A 20821-nucleotide genomic window follows, 5' to 3' on the forward strand; every position below is an offset into this window, starting at 1 on the left:
AATTCGGCAACCTCGGAGGAGCCATTGAGTCCCGCCCATTGGGGCTGGCAGCTCTGATCGCCGCGACCCTCGTGACAGCCTTAATTAGGCACAGGCTGCCGCTCAGCCCGCCCATGTCGCCGGCCGGCGGCAGCGCTGCCGTCGGCGACACCGCTCCCCTCGCCCACGCCTCTGAGTTTTCCAGCCACCTGTCTGGAGCCCTGGCTGAGCTGGAGGGCCTCCATGCCAGCCACAGCGAGCGCAGCGCCATCTCCCTGACAGCCGCCAGCTCGGCAGCCGAGCTCGCCGCCGTCCAGCAGACGCTGGCGGTGGCGGCGGCGCTGGAAAAGGCGCCGCTGCCGGCCTACACCTCGCTGGCACGCCAACAGCTGCACCACCGCCTCAAGGCTGCCATTTCCACCAAGCCAGGCCCGCCGGGATCTGCGGCGGCAGCAACCAGCGCAAGGCAGGCAGCCCGGCAGCCCCACCAGCACCACCCGCACGAGGGAGCGGCGGCGGGCCAGCCTTGGAGTGCTGCCAGCGCACAGCTGCGGGTCAGCCCACCGCTCGACCCACATGGCCTGTCGCCGTTGGCAGGCAGGGGGGCAGAGGGGCTGCGGCCTGGCAGCGGCGGCAGCCAGGGTCGGGTGGGGCCGGGCTCGCCAGACGCGCCGGCCTGGCCTCAGCTGCACCGCACCTCATCAGGGCAACCCGAGCTGGACCAAGCCGCGGGCTTCGTGCTGCCGCCGCCCAGCATCCGCGGCCCCCGCAGCAGGCGCAAGCAGCAGCAGCAGCAGCAGCAGCAGCAGCAGCCTGTGCCGCCACCTCCAGCTGGCGGCGCAGCTGGCGGTACCGTCATGAGCGGCGGCGGCACGGCTACCGCGCCGCACTGGCTGGCGGCAGAGCTGACGCATCAGCAGCTGTACCATGCGCTTGCACCTGCAGGGGACCATGGCAGTACCATCCCCGGCCAGCATGCTCAGCGGAGCAGTCCCACCAGGCAGCCGCAGCAGCAGCCGCAGCAGCAGGCGGGCGTGCAGCGGGGGCTGCTGGTGCTGCTGATGCCGCCGCTGACCGGAGGCTTTGCAGGCAAGTGGCATCCCCAGCTGAGAGGCAGCAGCGGGTGCCCAGCGCAAGCGCGCTAGCAGCCCCAATCTCCTTCCAACTACATGCCAGCTTTGTAGGATCATTCCTCATGCTGTGTGCTGCAGACTTGATGCCGGTGCGCGTGCGGGATGCGGCGGGCCGCCCCTGCCTGCTGGTGCTCCCCAGCGACGCGCCCAGCACACGCCAGGAGGCGGCCAAGGCCGAAGCAGCCCTTCACCACATGCTGGCCGACCCAGCCGCTGCGGCCAAGCGTGCGGCGGCCTGGCGGCAGCAGCTGCTGCTGGTGTCCAGCTCAGCGGCCCTGCTGGGCCTGACCGCCGGCGGCGTGGCTCCGCCACCGCACCAGCAGCAGCTGCGTGCGGAGCGAGCAGGGACGGCGGTCGGGGCGGCGCCTGGTGGCGGCACGCTGGCGGGTCCCTCCTGGCTGGCTGCCAGCCCTGCAGGCGCAGCGTCCGGGGTGGCGGCGGAGCTGGTACAGGCAGTACGTGGTACCAGCAGTTTCCTGCAGACCGACAGCTGCAGCGACACTGGCAGCTTGGGCATGGGTGCGGGACCAGCCCCTACCGGCAGGCAGGGGCAGTCGCACCTAGGTCTGACCAAGGACCCACAGGCGGTAGCCGCACCAGTGGCGCACCTGTCCCTGGAGGTACCAGCCTCTGGTACCACCAGCGCCGCCGCCGCCGCCGCCGCAGGCCGCCTCCGCCCGCGCGCTGCCGCCGCCGCAGGGTCCCAGGCCGGCCCTGGCGACGACCCCGCCTGGGATGGCTTCTGCTTTGCCTCGCTGGCGGCCGGCCTGGCGGTGTGCATGGCAGAGGTGGTGCGGCAGGTGGAGGTGGGGTGCGCGGAGCGCGGGCGCCTGCTGGCGCAGCTGTGGAACGGCTACACTGGGGTGCTGACCGCCACCATCCAGCAGCAGCAGCAGCAGGTGCAGCAACTGGCCACAGACAACGCCAACCTGTCGGCAGGTGGGCTGCTGGGTGTGTGCGTGGCGGCTGTGCTGCGTATGGGTGGGTGGGAAGGCGGGAACGTGCGCTCAAAGCACCCTCTTTGCAAGTTTGCGAGCGCTGCGCCGACATCAGTACAGCGTGTGCCGTCGGCCTCAATCCCGCTGTCCTGCCCCTCTGCAGAGGCCTCCATGCTGCGGTGGGAGGCCAGCGGCGCCGAGTTCCTGCGCAAGGAAATCATGCGCCTCCGCAACGTGGGTGGACTGGCAGCACAATCCCTGCTTTCTTCCCGCTCTTTCTTTCTTCCCGCTCTTTCGCCCTGTTCTTCCTTGCTTTGCTTTCAGTTGCTGCCCATTTGTTGTTTCTTACTTCTGAAGGTGTGGCAGGCATATGGTGGGAGGAGCCTGCGCCTGCCGACTGCCGGTTCTCGCCGGCCGTCTCCAGCTGCCCAACACCTGCCGTTGCCCCGCATCGCCAACATCATCCCCACGCCTGCCTGCTGCAGGACCAAGAGGCCTCCACCCTGCAGCTGCAAGACAGCCAGCAGGAGGCGGCAGCCCTGCGGGAGGAGGCGGCGGCGCAGGCGCAGGCGCTGCAGGAGCTCGCAGCGCACGTGAGGCGGCGGCGGGCGGCGGCGCGGTGGCGCTACGCAGCGGCTGCCGTGCTGCTGCCGGCTGCTGTGCGGAGCGAGCTGCTGCGCAGGTGAATTCAAAGGGGTGGGATGGCAGGGAGGCTCGAGGCTCTCCTGTTTCGGTGTACCTGCCACCCACTTGCTTTCCTCCTCCAAGTACCTTCATGGCTGCTGGCTGTCACCTGAGGCAATAAACTAGGTAGCCCTGTTGCCCGCCTGTCCCTGCAGCCAGAGCCTGGGCATCGGTCCTGAGGCACCAGCAGCCCCACTGCTGAAGCAGGTGGCAGCGGTGGAGGCTGCGGCGGCGGCGGTGGTCGGCATGCGGCAGCGCCAGCGCGAGTGGCGGCAGCACGGCCGCGCCGAGGCTGCGGTGGTTGCCGCCCTGGGAGCGCCTGGTGCCGCATGCAGCTCCCACTTTGGCCCGGCGCCGGGCGTGGCAGGAGCAGCAGCAGGCAAGAGCCTCAAGTCGCCCCGCCAGCCCAGCAGGCTTCGCGCGGCAGGCGGCCCAGGGGCCGCCGCTGCCGCTCCAGCCCAAGCCAGCGAGCAGCAGCAGCAGCAGCAGCAGGGCACGGGAGGCCACGCCGGCCCGGTCTCCTTGGCACTGCTGCACTGCCTGCGGCCCGAGGCACGGGCAGCGCTGCTGCTGAGCCTGCCGGCGGCGCAGCGGCAGCAGCTGCTGGCGGCTATGGGCGACACGGAGCGGGCGGGAATGGTGGTGCTGCTTGATGAGTCGACCAGGTTGCAGGTTGGCACCGCTTGTGTTGCGGTGATGGTACCACCTGTACAGCTCAATTGCACAGCTGCAGCTTTGCTGAAGGAATCAGTTTGGGTTTCCACACCGCCACCACCAGAAAATAAACGGGCACGCGTGTTACTAGAGTTTCTCTTCCGCCTCCCCGGCTGTGCAGCTCTATTCTGAGATGGGCCCTCCTCTGGCGGTGGCCACCGACGCCGTCATCCGCCGCAAGCCGCTGCTGCTGGCCAAGCTGCTGGCGGGCCTGCCGCGGGAGCAAGCGGTGGCGCAGCTTGCCAGCCACGCCCTCTCCCCGCACCAGCAGGCAGCCGTGCTGCAGGCCGCGCAGCCGCAGCTGGCGGCGGCGTTGCTGCTGGCGCAGGCGCCCGAGACGCAGCCGCCGCTCCTGATGGGCCTGCCTCCAGCCGCGGCTGCCTTGCTGCTGCAGTGGATCCTGCCGCACACGGCCCTGCAGCTGCTGCTGAGCGCCGCAGAGGCCTGCCAGCAGCTGTCTGGTGGCAGCGCTGAAAGCAAGGACTGGGCAGCTGAAGTGCTAGTGCTCCTCCCCGAGCGACACACCAGCGGCATGGTGGCAGTGGCGCAGCCCTCAGAAGCTGCCATTCTCCTGCTGCTGCTTCCGCAGCACAAGCAGGGCTGGCTGCTGCAGCTGCTGCCTTCTGCTGGCATCCGGTCGGCGGCCCTGGCAGCGGCGCACCAGCGGCACGCAGCAGCCGCCAGGCAGAGGGCGGCAGCTGCGGCAGCCGCAAAGGCAGCGGCCGAGGAGGCAGCCGCCCAAGCAGCTGCTGCAGCAGCAACGGTTGAGGAGGCAGCGGCAGCGGCAGCAGATGCCCAGTCATCCGGAGCAAGCGAGCAGGGTGCGGCGACACCTTCAGTGCAGGCAGTGTCAGCTGGAGAGCCGGCACCGGCAGCGGCGCTGACACCTGCGGAAGCGTCGACCGCAGAGCCTGCCGCCGCCTCAACAGCCGTTCCGCCGCTTCCCTCCCCGGCAGCGCAGCCAGCCTCAATACCAGGCACACCAGCAGGCCCAGCGCCGCTGCCTGACCCCGAGCCGGCCGCTGCCCTGCCCGCCCTGGACCCCAGCAGCGCCCTCCACGCCCACTTCCAGCAGCTGAGCGCCGCCGAGAAGACGCACCTCCTGCTGATGGGCCCCCCGGCGGCGGCGGCGCTGCTGCTGGCGCTGCTGTCCGAGGGAGAGGTGGGGGAGGTGGTGCTGCTGCTGCCGCAGCAGCGCCAGGCGCAGCTGCTGCAGGCGCTGCACCCGGGCGACGAGCAGCGGCTGATGGGCGTCATCCACGAGGCCAGCCGGCGGCGCAGCAGCCTGCTGATGCCGCAGCAGCTGGCAGCGGCGGCGGCGGCGGCAGGGGTGGATCCTGCCTCGCCTCGAGGCTCGCCACGAGGGCCGGCGCCGGACCCGCCGCAGCAGGCAGGGCTGCAGCGGAAGGCCTCGGTCGCGCAGCCCGCCAGGCGCCCCTCGGCGCTCGGCAGGAGGCCGTCTGCTGCGCAGGCGGCCGCTGCAGCAGCAAGCGCGGCAGCCGCGCCTGGCGTTGATGATGGCGCCGCCGGCGGCAGCAAGAGCAGGCGGGGGTCGCTGGCATGCTCACAGCTGCGCAAGCAGCGCAGCGGCAGCTTGCTGTGAGCGGCGCAGCTGGCGGCTCGTTGATGGCTGCTGCTCTGCTGTGTGATGTATGTCCAGCTATCTCCAACCCTTCAGAATGCAGTGACATTTGCTATTAAAACCACAACAGAATACTGCTGGGCAGCATGGCAGCTGCCCAGGCGGACACATGGTTGGGTCTGGCCATAGATGGGATGCAGCGTGTGAGAGTGAGGACGGTACAGTAGTAAGACCGTGATGGCTTGCGCGCAGCCGGCCGCTGGGGGCCGCCGGCCGGCAAAAGGCATTGCAGGGAGAAGCAATATGAACGAATTGATTTTGGGGAAGGAATGGGAGGGAAAAGGGGACGGGGCAGGGTGCGCCCCTGGCACAAGGCGTGATGTACACACAAGATTGCAATCCAGCCGGGTGGCGGCGTGCACCACCCCGTTCATTCTTCTCCGCGTGAGCTCAGGGCTGCCGAGCCGGCAGGCGCGGCGCCGGTGCCAGCATCTGTCGCTGCGCCGGCGGCCACGCCGCCGCCCCTCCTGCGGCTGCGCCTGCCGCCGGGGCCGCCGCCGGGGCCGCCGCCGCCGTCGCTGTCGGTGCCGCTGATGTCGGCAGAGGAAAGCGCGTCCTCGGCAGCTTCCACGCACTGCTCCAGTATCTCCCGTGTCACCAGGCCCAGCACGCCGCCGTCCTCGCCCAGTACCACAGCCACGTGCTGCCCGTCAGCTTCCATAAGCTCCAGCGCCCGCGGTACCGGCATGTGTGCCTCCACCAGCAGGCAGCTGCGCTCCAGCGCCGAGCCCACTGACAGGGTGGTACCGCTCAGTGCCGCCGCAGCTGCCAGCTCAGCATGCCCCGGAAGCTCCCCCGGCTGGAGGGTGACCGTAGCAGTACCGTCGCCGCCGCCGCTAGACTGCCCTGGCAGTGGGGGCGTGGAGGCCGCCGCCGCTGCCGCCGCCGCCGCAGCAGCAGGCGAGGACGCCGCAGGCAACGCCCCGAGCTTGTCTTTCAGGCTGCCCACCAGCACTGCCTCGGTGGCCGCCGCGTTGAGCTGGGTGGTGGCCACGGCGGCCGAGGCGGCGGCGGCGGCGGTCATGCGGCGCGCCGCCGCCGCATTCTTCACGCTCGGCGCCACCAGGGAGGAGACCCAGAAGCTGCGAAGGGAACAGAGAAGCAGGCGGGGTGGGTGCCAGCGTGAGAGTGCAAGCATGACAGTGCCAAGCGCGGCTGGCGCTCCCCGGCTGCAGCTCCCTGGCTGCCAGCGGCACGGCTGCGCGGGCATGCTGCGTGGGAGCAGCTGCGGTCCAAGCAGCGCGCGGCATGCGTGCGCTGGCCAGCCCGCGGCCCCCACCTGATGCCCACAGCTGCCAGGGTGGGGAGGATGATGAGGTAGTCCCGGGTGAGCTCAAACAGCAGCAGCACCGAGGTGAGCGGCACCTGGCAGTTGGAGGCCAGCAGCGCGGCCACGCCTGCGGGCAGTGGGGCGGGGCCGGCGCGGGCGTGGGCGGCGGGGCAGCATGGAGCGTGGCCGGCGCGGGGCGCGGTGGATCTGGGCGGCTTTGCAACACACCACTGGTCAGCAGGGAGCCTTGAAGCAGGGCCCCCGCGCCTGCGCCTCCACTGCAACACCACAGCCGCAGGCCAGCCGGGGCGCCTGCGCAGCCCAGCGCAACCACAGCGCAGCCACAGCGCGGCAGCTCACCGACGAGGGCATACGCCTGCGGCGCCGACAGCGGCAGGCCGATGGGGTCGCCCACAGCGTGGGCCAGCAGGCCAAACGCAGTGCCCAAGGCAGCTCCGATGAAGATGGAGGGAGCGTACAGGCCGCCCTGCACGACAGGGTGGGAAGGAGAGAGGTCGGGTTGGGTGACGGGCGGCGGCGCTGGTGGGCGAGTGTTTGCTTGTTTCGGGGAAGGGAGGGGCAGAGACGGCAAGGCGGCACGCCAGCCTCAGGGCCGCACATCCAGCAAGCACAGGGAGGACAGTGTGGGGCGCCCAGGCAGCCTCCGCAGCCCCCAACGGCGCCAGCCAGCCCTCGCCACCACCATCCAGCTCCACCAGCCAGCCAGCCGCACGTGCGCCGCACCCACACACACCAGCACCCAGGCAACGCGCACCTGCAGGCCGGAGCCGCGGCAGATGGCGGTTGCGATGACCTTCATGACGACGATCTGGATGAGGAGGCCCGGGGCGTAGGAGCCGTTGGAGGAGAGGATGTTGTTGACGTTGTCAAAGCCCTGCGCTCACATGCGTATGCGGCAGAGGGGAGGGGGTCAGGCGCAGGGAAAGAGCTGGAGCGAGGAGGCAGGGGCCCCGCCGGGAGGGCAGCAGGGCATGCGCATCCAGCTGTTAAAACGGTGTGCGGCGGCGGCGGTACGGCAGGATACCACGTGGTGTGGTACCATGACATTGGTACCGTACCTGGTACAGGATCTCGGGGTACCCCAGTGCCAGCAGGCCTGTGGTCAGGCCGCCCATGGCGGGGGTCAGCGCCGCCTCAAAGGAGTTCTGCTCCCGAAGCTCGTCAAAGGCCTCTGCAGGGGAGTGGCGCCAGGTGGTGTGTGTGTGTGAGCAGGGGAGGGGGGGGTAACACGTGTGCCTGTGCTTGTGTGCCGGGGTTTGTGAGTGAGCGGTGTGCCTCGGGGCTCTGTGCGGGCCGTTGGGCGTGTGAGGGCATGCGAGGCAGGGGTGCCTGCGGCCGCCAGCGCAGCGCGGAACAGGGGCAGAGGTCTGCGCAGCGCAGGCGGGCGGCGGGAGGCGGGCGGCGGCCCACCGGTGGCCACCCGCGTGGAGAAGGAGCACGAGGCGGACACAATGCCGCAGATGGCGCCAAAGGCGAGATACAGCGGCAGCTCGTACAGCGACTCCAGCCTGCAGGCGGTACCGGCGGTACGCGGGGTACGCACCGCTCAGCTCGCGGCAAAAGGCAGCCAGCGCAAGGCGACCATCGGCTGTGCAAACGGGTTGGGGGAGGTGGGTGGGGCTGTGTGACCTATATCCTTCCCACTATGGGTGGCATGTAGCACCAACCGCTGGGCAAGTCACTCGAGCCAGCTACCAGCCACACCAGCTGCTTGCCTGTACTCTGGCACGCGGAAGGCGGGAGAGGAACCGAGGCCCGCCTGCGACACGATGGCCGCCAGCACCGAGGCCAGCAGCACCATGGCGATGGTGAGGCCCGAGGCCTGCTGCTGCTGCTGCGCCGCCGCGGCCTGCGCCTGCGCCGCCTCGCCGCCGATGCCGATGCGCGGCAGCTTCTGGCGCTGCAGCACGGTCTCCACCGCGAAGAAGACGCCTGCCAGACGGGTGGGGCGGGGGAGAGGGGCAGGCCGGGTGAGGGGCAGGAGCCGAGGATGCAACAGGAGCAGGGCTGGGTATGCCAAAGAGTGGGGGGTGGCGAGGCACATGGCGCCCGCAAGGAAAGCAATGCATTGCTTCCAAGCTTCTGCCACAACAGCGCCAGCGCCAGCGACGAGCTGTTCCCCACACCAGGCCAGCCGCAAGCTGATCCCTGATCCTCCCCCACCCCCACCCCCACCTCGCCCCGCCCCCACCTGCTATGGGGGCGTTGAAACCTGCTGCCACGCCTGCACCGCTGCCGGCGGCGATGAGCGAGGTGAGGTGGCGCTGGCGGCTGCGCAGCGAGGAGCCCAGCCCCGCTGCCACAGACTTTCCAATGTCCACGCTGGGTCCCTCGGGTCCGAGTGAGGCGCCTGCGTTGAAGTGGCGGGGAGTCAGGGCAGCAAGGGGCGCTTTGGCGGGTCGGCCGCGGCGTTGGCTGGTGCAGGGCGTGCCAAGGGCCGGCAGGAGGCAGCCGGCGGCGGCGGCGGCGGCGGAGGCGGCAGCAGCAGGAGACGCAGGCGGGGGCAGCCGGCAGCAGGGCCACGGCAGCGGCATCAGAAGCAGGTGGCGGCAGCTCCGGCCAATCAGGCCCACGCACCCGATCCGAGCGTCATGGCTGCTGCCATGGCTCGCGACACAGGGCGCACCACTGCCCCCGCCTGCACCCTCCGATGCGCCCAGGCAGCGCTGGTGCTGGCGCCGGCGCCGGCGCCCTCGCCCGCCACGCCGCCCGCCGCGCCCTGCTGCTGCTGCTGCTGCTGGCTGCCCGATGCTCCGGCTGCCGCGCCGCGCTCGCCGCCGCCGGCGGCGCCCGCTAGCTTAGGCTTGGGCGCGTCGTCATACCCGCCGATGAGCCAGCCCAGGGAGCCCACCGCCAGCCCTCCCAGCAGCGGCGGGAACACCACCTTGGGCCACAGGTCGGTCTCTGTGATCTCCCGCAGGCGTGCCGCCGCGTTGCTGGTCAGCAGCTCTTGCTCCTGCCACACCACATCGTGGATCCAGTGCACAGCCCAGTTGAAGCCGACGATGCATGCCCCCGTGGCCAGCCCCACGCCGCAGGCAACCAGTATCAGCGCCAGCTCAGGCTCGTCGGGCTGCTGCGGCGGCGCCGGGCCGCTGCCGCCGTCCCCACCGCCGCGGGCGAGCACGGCGTCAAGCGGCGGTGCGGGCGGCGGTGGCGCGGGCGGCGCGGCGGTCACGCCGGCCGCCGAGGCCCCCGCCGCGCTTGCCGCATTGCCGCCAGGCACCGCGGGGTTGGGCTGCAGCTGTGCGCGGCAGCCCGGCCGGCCTGGCTGGCTGGATAGGCGGGGGTGTGGTAGTAGAGGTGAGGGTGGCCGCGACGGTCGCTGCCGCCAGCGGCAGCTAGCGCCCTGCCGCGGCCCCAGCTGCTGCGGCGCCAGTGCGGCGGCCATGGAGCATGTCACCTGCACGGCAGCAATGCCAAATGAACGGCAGGCGCGGGAGGTGCAGGTGGGCGCAATGGTGGTGCCAGCAGTGGGGGTGGTAGGGCTACCCCTGGTGTCGGCAGCTCACCTAGTACAATGTACCAATATCCAAAGGTGTAATGAAGCTGTCCCAGTGGTGCCAAGGGGCCGAGTGGCCGTGGGACACGAAGATTGGACCAGTTCTAACGTAATGGGCGCTGCAAGTGGTCGCCCAGAGTGTGTGGCGGTGGGGAAGGCCAAGGGGAGTGCGTGCAGGCGAGTCAGGAGCCAGGTTTTATGGTCGCCAGGCTGGATGCCGAGCTGGAGGGCGCGAAGAAAAAACCGAGCTACCTGCGTCTGCATGCATGTCTCTAGGGTACTTGCAACCATGGAGAGCTTGCACACCTGCCGGGCAGAGGCCTGCGCTTGTGCAGCACTTCCAATGCGCTTGCTTTCACACCGGCTGCACACCTCGCCCGCTAGCAGCGGCATCGCGCATGCCGGCGGCCGATGCAGCCACCTGCGGGTCCACAGGCGCGCATTAGCAGCAGCGGCAGCAGCGGCACACACCCCGCCGCCCGATCACAGCAGCGCGCAGGCCCCCAAGAAGCGGCTGGCGGTGTTTGTGTCCGGCGGAGGGTCCAACTTCCGGGCCATCCACGCTGCCACGCAGCAGGGCGCCATGGCCGGCGAGGTGGCGGTGGTCGTCAGCAACGCCCCCGCCTGCGGTGGCTGTGAATACGCGCGGCAGCACGGCATCCCCACCCTCACCTACCCCGCGCCCAAGGACAGCCCCGGGGAGGGGCTGGGCGACGAGGAGCTGGTGCAGCAACTCACACTGGTGGGCATGGCGGCTGGGCAGCCCAGGCCTCCGCTCCTCCCCTGAACCTCCCCAACCGCTCCTGAGCGCCGCGGCCGCCCCTCTCCGCATCTGCTGCGCCTGCCTCCCTCCCATGCACCCGGCGACCCATCCCCTACATAGTCCTGCTTCTGGCTGCACTTATTGTGCTTCCCTTCCGTCTGCTGGCCCCCGCAGGAGTATGGGGTTGACATTGTGGTGCTGGCAGGTTACCTGAAGCTCATCCCGCCCGGCCTGGTCCGCGCCTTCAAGCGCCGCATACTCAACATCCACCCCGCCCTGCTGCCCGCCTTTGGAGGCAAGGGCTACTACGGCGGCAAGGTGGGCTGCCGGCGGCGGCGGCGGCGGAAGCAGAGCCGGTGGGGTGCTGCATTGTTGGCAAGCCGAGCTGCTGGTCTCTTGTGGTGGGTGTGGCAGCCGCTGTCCCTGGCACCATCCCACTGGGCGCCCCCGTCCTGCTGGACGCCTGCACAGGTGCACCGCGCCGTGGTGGCCAGCGGGGCGCGCTTCTCGGGCCCCACGATACACTTTGTGGATGAGGAGTACGACACGGGTGGGTTCGGATCGATTGAGGGTAAAGTGATTATTGTAGTTGTTGGGTTGTCGACCTGTGCGGGCAGGGAAGCCCAGAAGGATAGGGCAGGGAGGAAGTGCTGATGGGCTGGTCGCCTGGGCATGCCCCCTGGGCACTGGATGCGGGCCGAGCCGGCCTGCGCTTGTGTTTCCCCTCCCTGCCTGCCCTCCGCCTTGCAGGCCCCATCCTGGCGCAGGCGGTGGTACCGGTGTACCCAACCGACCGCCCCGAGCAGCTGGCGGCGCGGGTGCTCAAGGAGGAGCACCGGCTGTACCCGCTGTGTGTGGCGGCGCTGTGCGACGGGCGGGTGACGTGGCGGGAGGATGGCATCCCCATCATGTGGACCGCACACTGAGGATGCAGCCAGCGTGGCCAGCCTGGGCTGCCGGACGGTATTAACGGCCAGACCGGAGAGCGCCAGTAGCTACCGTCGCGGCAAGCGCAGGAGCTGGCCGCGTGTGACACCCGAACTGCCCACAACAGCTGCCATTCAGCCGACAGATCCCATTGCTTGAATTGAAATTCATATAGAAATCGCCAGTTTAAGGCGTAGTCTCACAGAGGAGCGACCTTCAAAATGAAATGGCTTTGGTAATCACGTCACTCTAGCCCAGCAGGAAGACAGCAACATTAAGGAAAGAGGGAGGCAAGAGACGGGAACTGGAGATCAGAGCCAATATGAGAGGGGGAGCTTGTGCAGAGCGGCAGCATTCAAAATGCGATGAGGGTTTGGCGGGAAGCATGCAAAATGAAACGTCAGGTGGGGTGCGGCGGCGCAAATGCCCTGCCAGCCAGCTTCCGGCCGGCCAGCGGCCGTCAACCAGCCAGCGGGCACGGGCCCAAGCCAGCCAGTTACAAGCCAGGACACTTATGAGCGCCACGCCTTGGACTGCTCCTTGTCCTCGTCATCCTCCCACCATGTGGACGTCTGCGCAGAGGGAAGGGAGGGGTGTGTGGGCAGCACACATGGGAGGAGCACGGAGTGCAGTGTGCATCGCGAGCAGGCATGGCGCAAGCGCACAGGGAGGCGAACGCCGAGCGAGTGTAGCATGTGTGGTCAGGAGCAGTGGCGAGGCTGGCACCGCAAGGTTGTCAGCAGGCACTCTTGCAGGCCCCAGAGCCTCTCCCCACAAGCTGCCCTCTGGCTGCTCACCCCCTCGCACCACAAGCTGCCTGCCACCCTGCCCGCCCGCCCACCCGCCCACCTTGTAGCCCCGCCGCAGGAAGGCCATGGCCGAGCCCTCTGACTCTGTGTTGAGCCCCATGGCATTCATCAGCTCCTCCTTGAATTCGCCCAGGTTGTACCGCCGCTTGTCGTCCTCTGCAGTACCGGGTGCGGGACAGGTGCGGTACGGGCGGCGCCATAACAGCGTCAGCGCGAGCCTGGCGAGCAAGCGAGCCGGAGGCCGACCGGCGGCACGCAACCCCCGCCCCTCCTGGCCTCCCTCCTCCAAGGGGCCCGCCCCCACCCCCAGCAGTGCAAGCCCACGGCCAGGGCGGCCCCTGCAGCTGCAGGCCTGCTCTGCATCCCACCACCGTGCCCAACCACAGCAGGCGCAGCATGCTCACCTGCCACGCACGCATACACGCCGTTGTCCTGGCGCAGCATGACCTGCCAGGGCCCCGGGTACTCCCGGACAGCGCCCCCGAGTAGTTAATGATGAAGGGAGCCACCGCCACGCTCTGCGGCAGCGGGGCAGCATGGGGAGACGGGGGTGGTGGTGGAGTGGGGGGGCCGGGGAAGGAGGGAGCGTCGGCGAGGGGCGTGGGGGCGCAGGCAGGGAGGCAGGCGGGGCCCAAAAGAGGAAGACGAGCAACAAGCGGGGCGCAGCAAGCAGGGGCTCGACCACAGCTGGCAAGGGCAGGAGCGGTGCGGGGGTGGGTGGGCTTGCCTTGGAGTAGTCGCGCTGGCGGATGTAGAAGACGGGCTTGAAGGTGCACAGGAAGCGGTGCTGCAGGTCCTTTGGGGGGAAGCCCAGCAGGCCTGCGGGCGGGAAAATACAGAGGAAAGGAGGAGGCGAGGGAATGGAGCGTGACACACGAAGGCGAGCTGCGGGAGGCGCCACACGAACCTGGAGCCGCTGCCGACCCGCGAGCAGCCCTCCGCTCAGTCCGCCCCACGGCCGCTGGTCTGCCCTGCTCGCCCAGGCCCAACCGCGGGCTGCAAGCCCGACGGCAGCCGCAGCCTGCTACACCCCTCGCCACCTGCTACCACCAAACCGCCGCCGCCGCCAACCCCGCCTCCTCACCCAGGTCTGAGCGCAACGTGTCCAGCTCCATGTTCCAGGCCACCACCACCCGCTCCTTGGCAGTCTCCTCGCAGTACGCTTCTGCGGTACAGCAGCCGCGTATGCCAGCAGCACAATGATGGCACGGCGCGTGGACGGCACGCATGGACGGCAGCGGCACCCTCACACACCACATGCCATGCCAGCCAGGTCGCCCAACCATCCACCCAACCACCCGCCATCCATCCACCCAGCCCAGCCCAGCCAACCACCCACCCAGGTCAGCCAGCTCCACGGTGGAGGCGTTAATGGCGATGAAGATGTCGGCACGCTGCGCAGCCGCCTGCGCAGCAGTTAGGCGTGTGTGCTGCCGGTCAGCACGCAACGATCAACACGCGCTGCTCCTGGCTGTGCTGCTGCCCCGCTGACTGCGCTGCTGGCCGGCAGACATGGCGCGGCGCGGCTGGCACGGCGCGCCCCGGCGGCGGCCTTGCCGGCGACCCACCTGCGGACCATCCACCTCGCGCCCGCCCACGCCCATGAACAGGATGTTGCCAAAGGTGGAGGCCAGGGAGGGGCGCCCCTCCCGGAAGTGGCCCATGCTGACGTTGTCCGAGGCAGCCAGTGCCGCCTTGAACCTGCGGGGGCGCGGTGCAGGTGTGGGCAGGGCGCCGTAAGGGGCGGCGGCGGAGCAGTGGCGGCCACACAACCAGAGGGCATGGAGGCAGGTGAGAGACGGAGCTGGCTGGATGGCATGCCGGCCTCGCTGCCCTGCACAGGCCCGCAGGCGAGCTGCGCGTCTCCGGCACCATCCACTCCGACGCCACGCCACAGGCAGGGCGGCCGCCCGCGTTCACGGCGGCGGCTGCGGCTGCGGCTCACATCTCCGCTGCGCGAGAGTACTCGGTCTCGTCTGGCAGCAGCAGGTGCACCCGCTTGCCCGTAACCTCTGCCAGCTGCAGGCAAGGCAGAGGGCACAGCAGGCACTCCACAACTCAGCGCTCGCCAACACTGGGTGCATGCCCCGCCTGCGCAGCCTGCCGCCCATCCATCCATTCATCCAGCACTGGCCCAGTGCTAGGAGAGGTGGCTCGCTGTTGTGCAGGCACCGAGCTGTGGGTGGGAGAGGAGAGGTCACAGCCTAGCGTGCGCCAAGCCCCCGCTCCTCGGGCCGCGGCGCCGCCGGCCGCACCTTGCGCGACGCCGCCAGCGCCAGCTGGATGTTGGCATCGATGTATAAGTCTGAGGAGCCCTTGTAGCCTGCAGGAGGGAGCCGCCAGCCAGCCCCAAGCTTCCCTGTTGAGGCCACGCTGCTCCCGTGCGTGTGGCAGGCAGGAGGGGCGGCCGGGGAGCAGGGATCCAAGCTGCCAGGCAGGGGATGTGGCCCCACAGCGTGCATGCACGCATGTGCCATTCAAGCCAGGCAAATCGCAGGCTTGGTCCAAGTTGGGCCTGCCGGCGCCGCCGCCACTTACCGTCCACATTGCTGACTGCGGGGAACTCCACCTCCAGCCGGTTGAGCCCATCCTCCACAGCCACCGCTACTGCCGCCACCGCATCGTCCACCAGCTCGGTGTAGGTCGTGGGCCTGTAGGTGCTGCGCCCCGCCCGCTTGTCCGTGTCCCCCTTCTGCTCGCCCTTCTGCTCCGTCTGCGCCCTCACTGCCGTGGCCAGGCGCTGCGGCGGGGGTGGCTGGCTCCACTGCCGCCTGCATGGCTGGGCTGCTCTCTGCGGTCTTGGCCTGCTCGCCGATGGCGCGGCGGCCGCCGTCCTGGTGCCTGTTTGCGCCTGCATGTTGAGATGGTGAGCGAGTGCAGCACAACCGGGCGCTCTGCACAGCGGCACATCTGGATCAGCGGCGGCGCCACGTGGCGCCGCCGACGGCATGAAAGGCTAAACTTCTTGGCCTTTCAAATCCCCTCTACCCCACTGCCACTTGCTGTTATGGAAGACTGGCGTATTACATGAGGGCTGTTGCCTCCGCTGAGAGGAGACAGGCACAAGCAGGCGGGGCTGCTAAACAGCCCCGCCCGAGTACAGCAAAAGTAAATAGGAAGAGGACTGAAGAGGAGATGAAATGGGTTGCTGGGAATGAAATGATATCAAGACATGCGGCGCTGCATAGGCCGGGGGTAGACATGCTCCACGGCGAGCCAGGCGTGGCTCCAGAGGGCGGAGGGACAGGGGTGGGGCAAAAATACACAGACCGGGTTGAGTGTGCTGGTTGAATGTTTCCTGAGAAGGGTTTGTTTCCTACGCTGAGGGCATTCTGTGAGGAGGCTCCGACAACTGAATGGACGCTGCGACAGCGATGCCGGGCAAGGCGCTCAGAACAGGGCAGAGCCCTTGACCGCCTCCACGATCAGCAGGGAGGCAAAGCCGATCATGGCCCAGCGGCCGTTGCTGAGCTCGGCGTTGGGGGTGAAAGGGCCAAACGACTCCTCGTTCTTGACGCCCTGCAGAGAGGCAGCAGCCAGGGGGCGGAGGGATAAGTGTGGCGGACAACCAACAATATATCACACAAGTCGGGGCGGCGGGGTAGATGTGGCGGCCAACCAAAAATACCACACAAGTCACCACTGCGCGGCGCCGTCCAGCCCACGGGGACCTCACCTTGAAGATGGGGATGAGAGAGGCCACAGCGAAGAGGGCAAAGGTGGCGGCGATTGGGACGCCGTAGCCGGACAGTTGGGCAGAGACGGGCTGCTGGGTGGCCAGCTCGGCGCCGACGGCGGCCAGGAAGCCCAGCTGGGCCAGGCGGCCGTTCACAATCTCGGGGGCGGCGCCAGAGAAGCCCATCACCTCTACAGCAGGAGGAGCAGGAGGAGCAATGAGCAGGAAACACAGTGGAGTGTTGGAGGTTTGGCGGCAAAGCGCCGCGTCGGCAATGCTGGCGCCCACCACAGATTGCACCACAGGCGCACCAGCCAACTTGCTCAGCTGCATTCCCCAACGCGTTTGTGTGGTACATGAGGCTTACCCTCGAAGGTGGAGACCTTGGGGGCCACAGAGCTATGAGGGCGAACCACCGAGGGCTCGGCGGCGCCCTCCACGGGCTTCTCAGGCTCGCCAGTGGCAAGCACACGAACCACACGGGTGGCGCGGGACTGGGTGCGGCCGGGGCGGGACACCGCAACGCCAGAGGCGCGGGTGGAGGAGAGGGGAGCGCGGACAGCAAGCATATTGAGGAGGTGGGTGGTGGAGGAGGCTTGCAGAGAGAAGCGGGGAAGGTGGGAGGTGGGAATAGGGAGAGCGGGAGGTGGAAATGGTGGTTGGAGGCCCGACGCGGGCTCTAGAAGTTCATGCCACTCCCGCTGCGCACGCTCTGCACTGGCGCCTTGCATGGGCGTGTGAGGCTTCAGCAGCCGCATTCACGACAGGCATGTGGCTCACATTGGTCTCGCGGAAAATAAATGGATGAAAATTGGGGGGCGCAGCGCAGCGAAACGGCCAAAAATGTGTACACAGTACGCCTCAAGTCGAATCAGTGTGTGGAAGGCTGGTATGTCGCTTTGCAAGTGCAGTGGCATCAGCAGTGCTAGTGGTCATCAGGTACGCCGTGCAACGGCCTTGGTCAGAGTGTGGCTCAGCAGGCCCAGCGGCGCCAGCGTCATGCACAGCAGGATGCTGTGCCAGGTCGGCACCTCCTCCACCAGCCCTGCGCCGCATCACCCCAGGCAGAGCACAGCCAGCGTGTCAGGAAGAGGAGTCATGATGCCTGAGGACGGTCCCAGCAGGCCCTCTGTGCACCTCCCTGTACCTGCAGGTGTGCACCTCCCTGTCCCAGCTGGCACAAAGGAGCGTCCAATCGGTGCGGGCAACCAACTCGCTTGCTGCAGCCCTCCCTCACCTTCCATGTAAAGCTCCCGAGCGGCAAACAGATTGACAGCCAGCAGGTGCACCCACAGCGAGGCGGCGGTAAGCCAGCGGGAGAAGAGCGTGCAGATGCCGGCCAGGCTGGGCATGAACTGAGGGTTGAAGCCGCCTGTGGCACGCGGCAGCGGAGGAGGCATGGGACATGAGGCAGCCGTGGCCACAGGCAGCATTTTTCAACCCTTCGGAATCGACCTGTGTGCGGTTGCAGAAGGCGGTAACGCGATTGAGAGGCCGCAACCTCGGCTGCCTGCCTGCGTGCTTGGCACCACTCACCCTTGAATCCCTCGGCCAAGCTGCCCGGCAGGACGAGGGAGAAAGTGTCAGGCTGCCAGGACCACGCCAGCAGCAGGCCGTAGACAGCGATGAGCGGCAGCAGCACCAGCGGTGAGCGCACCAGGCGCCGCGTGACTGACCAGCGTGGCAGCAGCACCATCTGCAGAAAAAGAGGGAGCTGAGATGGACAAGACGCATCACTAAACAGAGCGTCGCCAGCAGGGCAACCATTCACGCGGAGGCTCACCAGGGCCGCCACCGCCAGCGCATACACCGTGCTTGCTGCAAACAGCTGGCTGACCAGCTGCTGCTGCTGGGCGGCCGCTGCTGCTGCGGCGGCGGCTGCTGCCTTTGCAGCAGCGCCGCCACGTGCCGCGTGCGGAACGAGCGGCGCGGCGCGGCCCGCCCGTCTGCCGCAGCGGCTTGGCGCTGGGGACCGCAGAAGAGCCGGAAGGCCCAGGGCGGCTCCCTGCCGCTTGGATGGGGCGCTGACGGCCACTGCAGGCAGCCGGGCGAGGAGCCCGACACCAATTGCGGCCATCGTCGACAGCAGCTGCCAATCTGAGACCCTGCGTCGAGCAGGCAGGCTGGAATGTGCAGCGATCTTGCGATGCTGCAGTCTTGGCGGGCCATCGGTACAGTGTTTCTGGCCCTCGTGGCAGCTTTGGCGATGGGCGGGCGATGAGGACTGCTGTCGCGTCCAAATTTCGCCAATCAGCTGGCGATGGCACATTGAGGATTGGCGAAATGCGGGGGAGCCACCCTTGCGCCTGGCACAGCGCAGCGGCCACATGCGGCGCCGCTGTTGCTTTGTCGGCACTTGCCTCCCTTTTGGGGGACTGCGGGCGAAGCCCCCAGCAAGCTGGCGCTTGTTTAACACTATGGAGTGAAGTTCCTGAGGAAAATTGGCCATTTCTCCTCAAAATATNGGCGATGTCAGTCATGGGGGCTGGCGACGCGCTGGCGATGTCGCCCCGCCGCCTGCCCTCATTTAGCCAGCCCTGGCTGGCGATGGCCTTCGGCCAATCGCCAGCCAGAGCCGTTTTTTGGCCCGATTTCGCCAGCATTTGGCGATTTCGCCAGCTTTCAGAAACACTGCATCGGTATCACCAGCACAACAGGTGGCAATAAGCCCACATGCAGGGCCTGAACCGTGCTTGCTCCCCGACAATGATACTATGCGATCTGCAGTCAGCCCGAGGCGCTGAAGGAGCACAGAAGCCTGGACTGTGCCTCGCTCGCTTCTCAGCGCCCGCCTCTATTGCCACGGAGCAGTGCTGAGGCAAGCAGCGTCGGATGTACATGCAGCCATAGCCCCGGGTCCTGCTGCAAAGTTCCGTGGCGCCCGCACCGCGGCAGATCAAGGTGCCGCCGCCTGCGGAGCTACGTGGGTGGCGCAGGAGGCAGTGCTGCCCTCCTCGGCAAGCCCGCACTTGCCCCAGCGCCACCCTGCATGCAAGTGGCGCTCCTGGTGCTGCCGGCCACATGCCTCGCCACAGAAGTCTGGGTGAAGTCACGATGCACCCATCGTGAATGGCTTCCACCTTGTGTCGCTTGTCCGTGGATTTGGCACTCGACCCCACACAATGCTGGGGCTCTCGGTGCTTTGCAGGGTGCAGCTGGTGCAGGCCTCCCGAGCATCCATTACCCTTGTGTCCATACTGTTCATTGTGCGCCGCAATGCAACCATGCAATAGACAACACGCTAAATAAAGGTCAAAAGCAACCTTCTTGGGACTGCGCCATAAGCTGTTCTGCCCTGCAGCCGGAGTTTAGATCCGGACTGGAACTGGGTCATGGCTCCGGTTGGTGAACGGACAGCAGCTTGATGCAGGCAGCGTGGCCCTTGGCGCGGGCGCGGTCCAGTGCGGTCAGTCCGCGCTTGTTGCGGATGCTGGCGTCGGCCCCCGCCTACAGCAGCGCCGCCACGGCATCGGCATGGCCGTGGAACGCTGCATCATGCGGCGCGGTCTGCCTGTAGCCGTCTGTGGCGTTCACTCGTGCCCCATGCTTCAGCAGTAGGGGCACCAGGGAGGGGCAGTGCCAAGCCGTGATGTGCAGCGGGGTGGTGTGCTGCGGGTTGGCGGTGGGCTCGTTGACGTCCACGCCCTGCTGGCTGCAGGCCAAGACACGCGGGCAGGGGAACGGATCAGCTGGCAGCAGCTCAGGGCAGACACCTTACATGGCTGCTCAACACCACACATGTTTCACTGCAGGCCCCCCAAGCGCAGGTAAAGCACCAGCTCCGATGCAGCTGCAGGCACGCCAGCCCTCACCTCACCAGCAGCTCCACCACCTGGGAGCTCCCCTTGGCGTTGTAGATGGTGGTGTGCAGGGGCTTCCACTGGTAGTGGTAGCTGGAAGGGTCGGTCACAGCGGCTGCAGGGTTGGCCCCCTGCTGCAGCAGGCGCGCCACAGCAGGTGCGTCGCTGCGCTCGCAGGCCTGCACTAGTTGCTCCTCAAGTCCCATTATCTCCAAAGAATAGAGAGCATACACACATTCAGGTCGAGAAGGACAGTCTGGCCTGTGTTGGCTGTGTTCTGCCACGTAGGCCTGGGCGTGCCCCTTCACCTCCCCGTCTCTCCTTTGAGTTGAGTCACGAGATGAAGGACCCTCGAGAGATTGCACGCGAGCTGCGCAGAAGGAGACGCGAGTGGGCGCGCTGCGGGAGCTCAAGTTGCTGCTGCGCACGCAGCACCCCTGCACCCGCCCGCAGCTCACAGCGCTGTGGAACTGTGTGGACTATGTGGCACGCCACGACCACATCTTTCAGGATCCAGACGCAGATGAGGTGATGCATCTGGCGGGCCAGTACACCGCCTTCAGCGCCGGCCAACGCACGAAGGTAGACGGCTGGGTGCGCAACGGCAGGCAAGCACTCAGCACTCCGTCGCCGCAGCCGCTGCTGCCTCGCTTGCAGCATTGCATGCAAGCGGGATGGTGGAGCTGCTCACTTTGCTCATCCCAAACCAATTTACACCCCCGGCGTCACCTACTCTGTGCCCTTCACTGGCAACGCCCTGCAGGCCGCCATTCACCAAGCACGGCGCAGACGAGGAGCGCTGGTTTGTTCCATACGATGGGCCTGATGACATCGAGCACGATGAGGGGCACGGCGAGTGGGGCATCAGCGCCGGCTACTGGACTGGCTGAGGCAGCATTTGGCGGACGGGCACAAGGGGGCCTTTGTTTGAAGTGCTGCAAACAGCAATTACATGGGGCGTGT

At 68.0% G+C, this 20821-nt stretch overlaps 7 protein-coding genes across 7 annotated transcripts; 2 read left to right on the forward strand and 5 right to left on the reverse strand.

Annotated features, from left to right (window-relative positions):
* Positions 1–113: 113 nt before the first annotated feature.
* On the forward strand, positions 114–5051 carry CHLNCDRAFT_56434 (hypothetical protein; the record flags this gene model as incomplete). The annotated part of the gene is made up of 7 exons (XM_005851611.1): positions 114–1102; positions 1156–2051; positions 2214–2284; positions 2375–2407; positions 2536–2732; positions 2890–3406; positions 3570–5051. 7 exons carry the CDS (start codon positions 114–116, stop codon positions 5049–5051), a joined length of 4185 nt encoding a protein of 1394 aa, XP_005851673.1.
* Positions 5052–5134: 83 nt separating this feature from the next.
* CHLNCDRAFT_56435 (hypothetical protein) lies at positions 5135–9772 on the reverse strand (the record flags this gene model as incomplete). The annotated part of the gene is made up of 9 exons (XM_005851935.1): positions 5135–6172; positions 6370–6487; positions 6721–6847; positions 7136–7255; positions 7440–7710; positions 7903–7969; positions 8086–8313; positions 8573–8731; positions 8959–9772. The coding sequence occupies 9 exons, from the start codon at positions 9770–9772 to the stop codon at positions 5461–5463; spliced, it is 2616 nt and encodes an 871-aa protein (XP_005851997.1). The 3' UTR covers positions 5135–5460.
* A 377-nt stretch (positions 9773–10149) lies between these two features.
* Positions 10150–11572, forward strand: CHLNCDRAFT_132916 (hypothetical protein; the record flags this gene model as incomplete). Its single annotated transcript, XM_005851612.1, has 5 exons — positions 10150–10160; positions 10373–10625; positions 10821–10964; positions 11118–11196; positions 11397–11572. 5 exons carry the CDS (start codon positions 10150–10152, stop codon positions 11570–11572), a joined length of 663 nt encoding a protein of 220 aa, XP_005851674.1.
* Positions 11573–12085: 513 nt separating this feature from the next.
* CHLNCDRAFT_132917 (hypothetical protein) lies at positions 12086–15332 on the reverse strand (the record flags this gene model as incomplete). Its single annotated transcript, XM_005851936.1, has 11 exons — positions 12086–12145; positions 12423–12538; positions 12849–12900; positions 13065–13201; positions 13467–13547; positions 13722–13788; positions 13951–14083; positions 14328–14401; positions 14638–14705; positions 14921–15122; positions 15291–15332. 11 exons carry the CDS (start codon positions 15330–15332, stop codon positions 12086–12088), a joined length of 1032 nt encoding a protein of 343 aa, XP_005851998.1.
* Positions 15333–15775: 443 nt separating this feature from the next.
* ELIP (hypothetical protein) lies at positions 15776–16271 on the reverse strand (the record flags this gene model as incomplete). Its single annotated transcript, XM_005851937.1, has 2 exons — positions 15776–15901; positions 16059–16271. Coding segments are annotated over 2 exons (339 nt in total), but the record flags the coding sequence as incomplete, so codon positions are not given.
* A 722-nt stretch (positions 16272–16993) lies between these two features.
* CHLNCDRAFT_132919 (hypothetical protein) lies at positions 16994–18135 on the reverse strand (the record flags this gene model as incomplete). Its single annotated transcript, XM_005851938.1, has 5 exons — positions 16994–17103; positions 17296–17430; positions 17595–17754; positions 17842–17943; positions 18121–18135. 5 exons carry the CDS (start codon positions 18133–18135, stop codon positions 16994–16996), a joined length of 522 nt encoding a protein of 173 aa, XP_005852000.1.
* A 1370-nt stretch (positions 18136–19505) lies between these two features.
* Positions 19506–20064, reverse strand: CHLNCDRAFT_132920 (hypothetical protein; the record flags this gene model as incomplete). Its single annotated transcript, XM_005851939.1, has 2 exons — positions 19506–19710; positions 19871–20064. 2 exons carry the CDS (start codon positions 20062–20064, stop codon positions 19506–19508), a joined length of 399 nt encoding a protein of 132 aa, XP_005852001.1.
* Between the last annotated feature and the right edge of the window lie 757 nt (positions 20065–20821).

Source organism: Chlorella variabilis (assembly GCF_000147415.1).
Source record: "Chlorella variabilis unplaced genomic scaffold CHLNCscaffold_1, whole genome shotgun sequence".
Taxonomy (NCBI): Eukaryota; Viridiplantae; Chlorophyta; class Trebouxiophyceae; order Chlorellales; family Chlorellaceae; genus Chlorella; species Chlorella variabilis.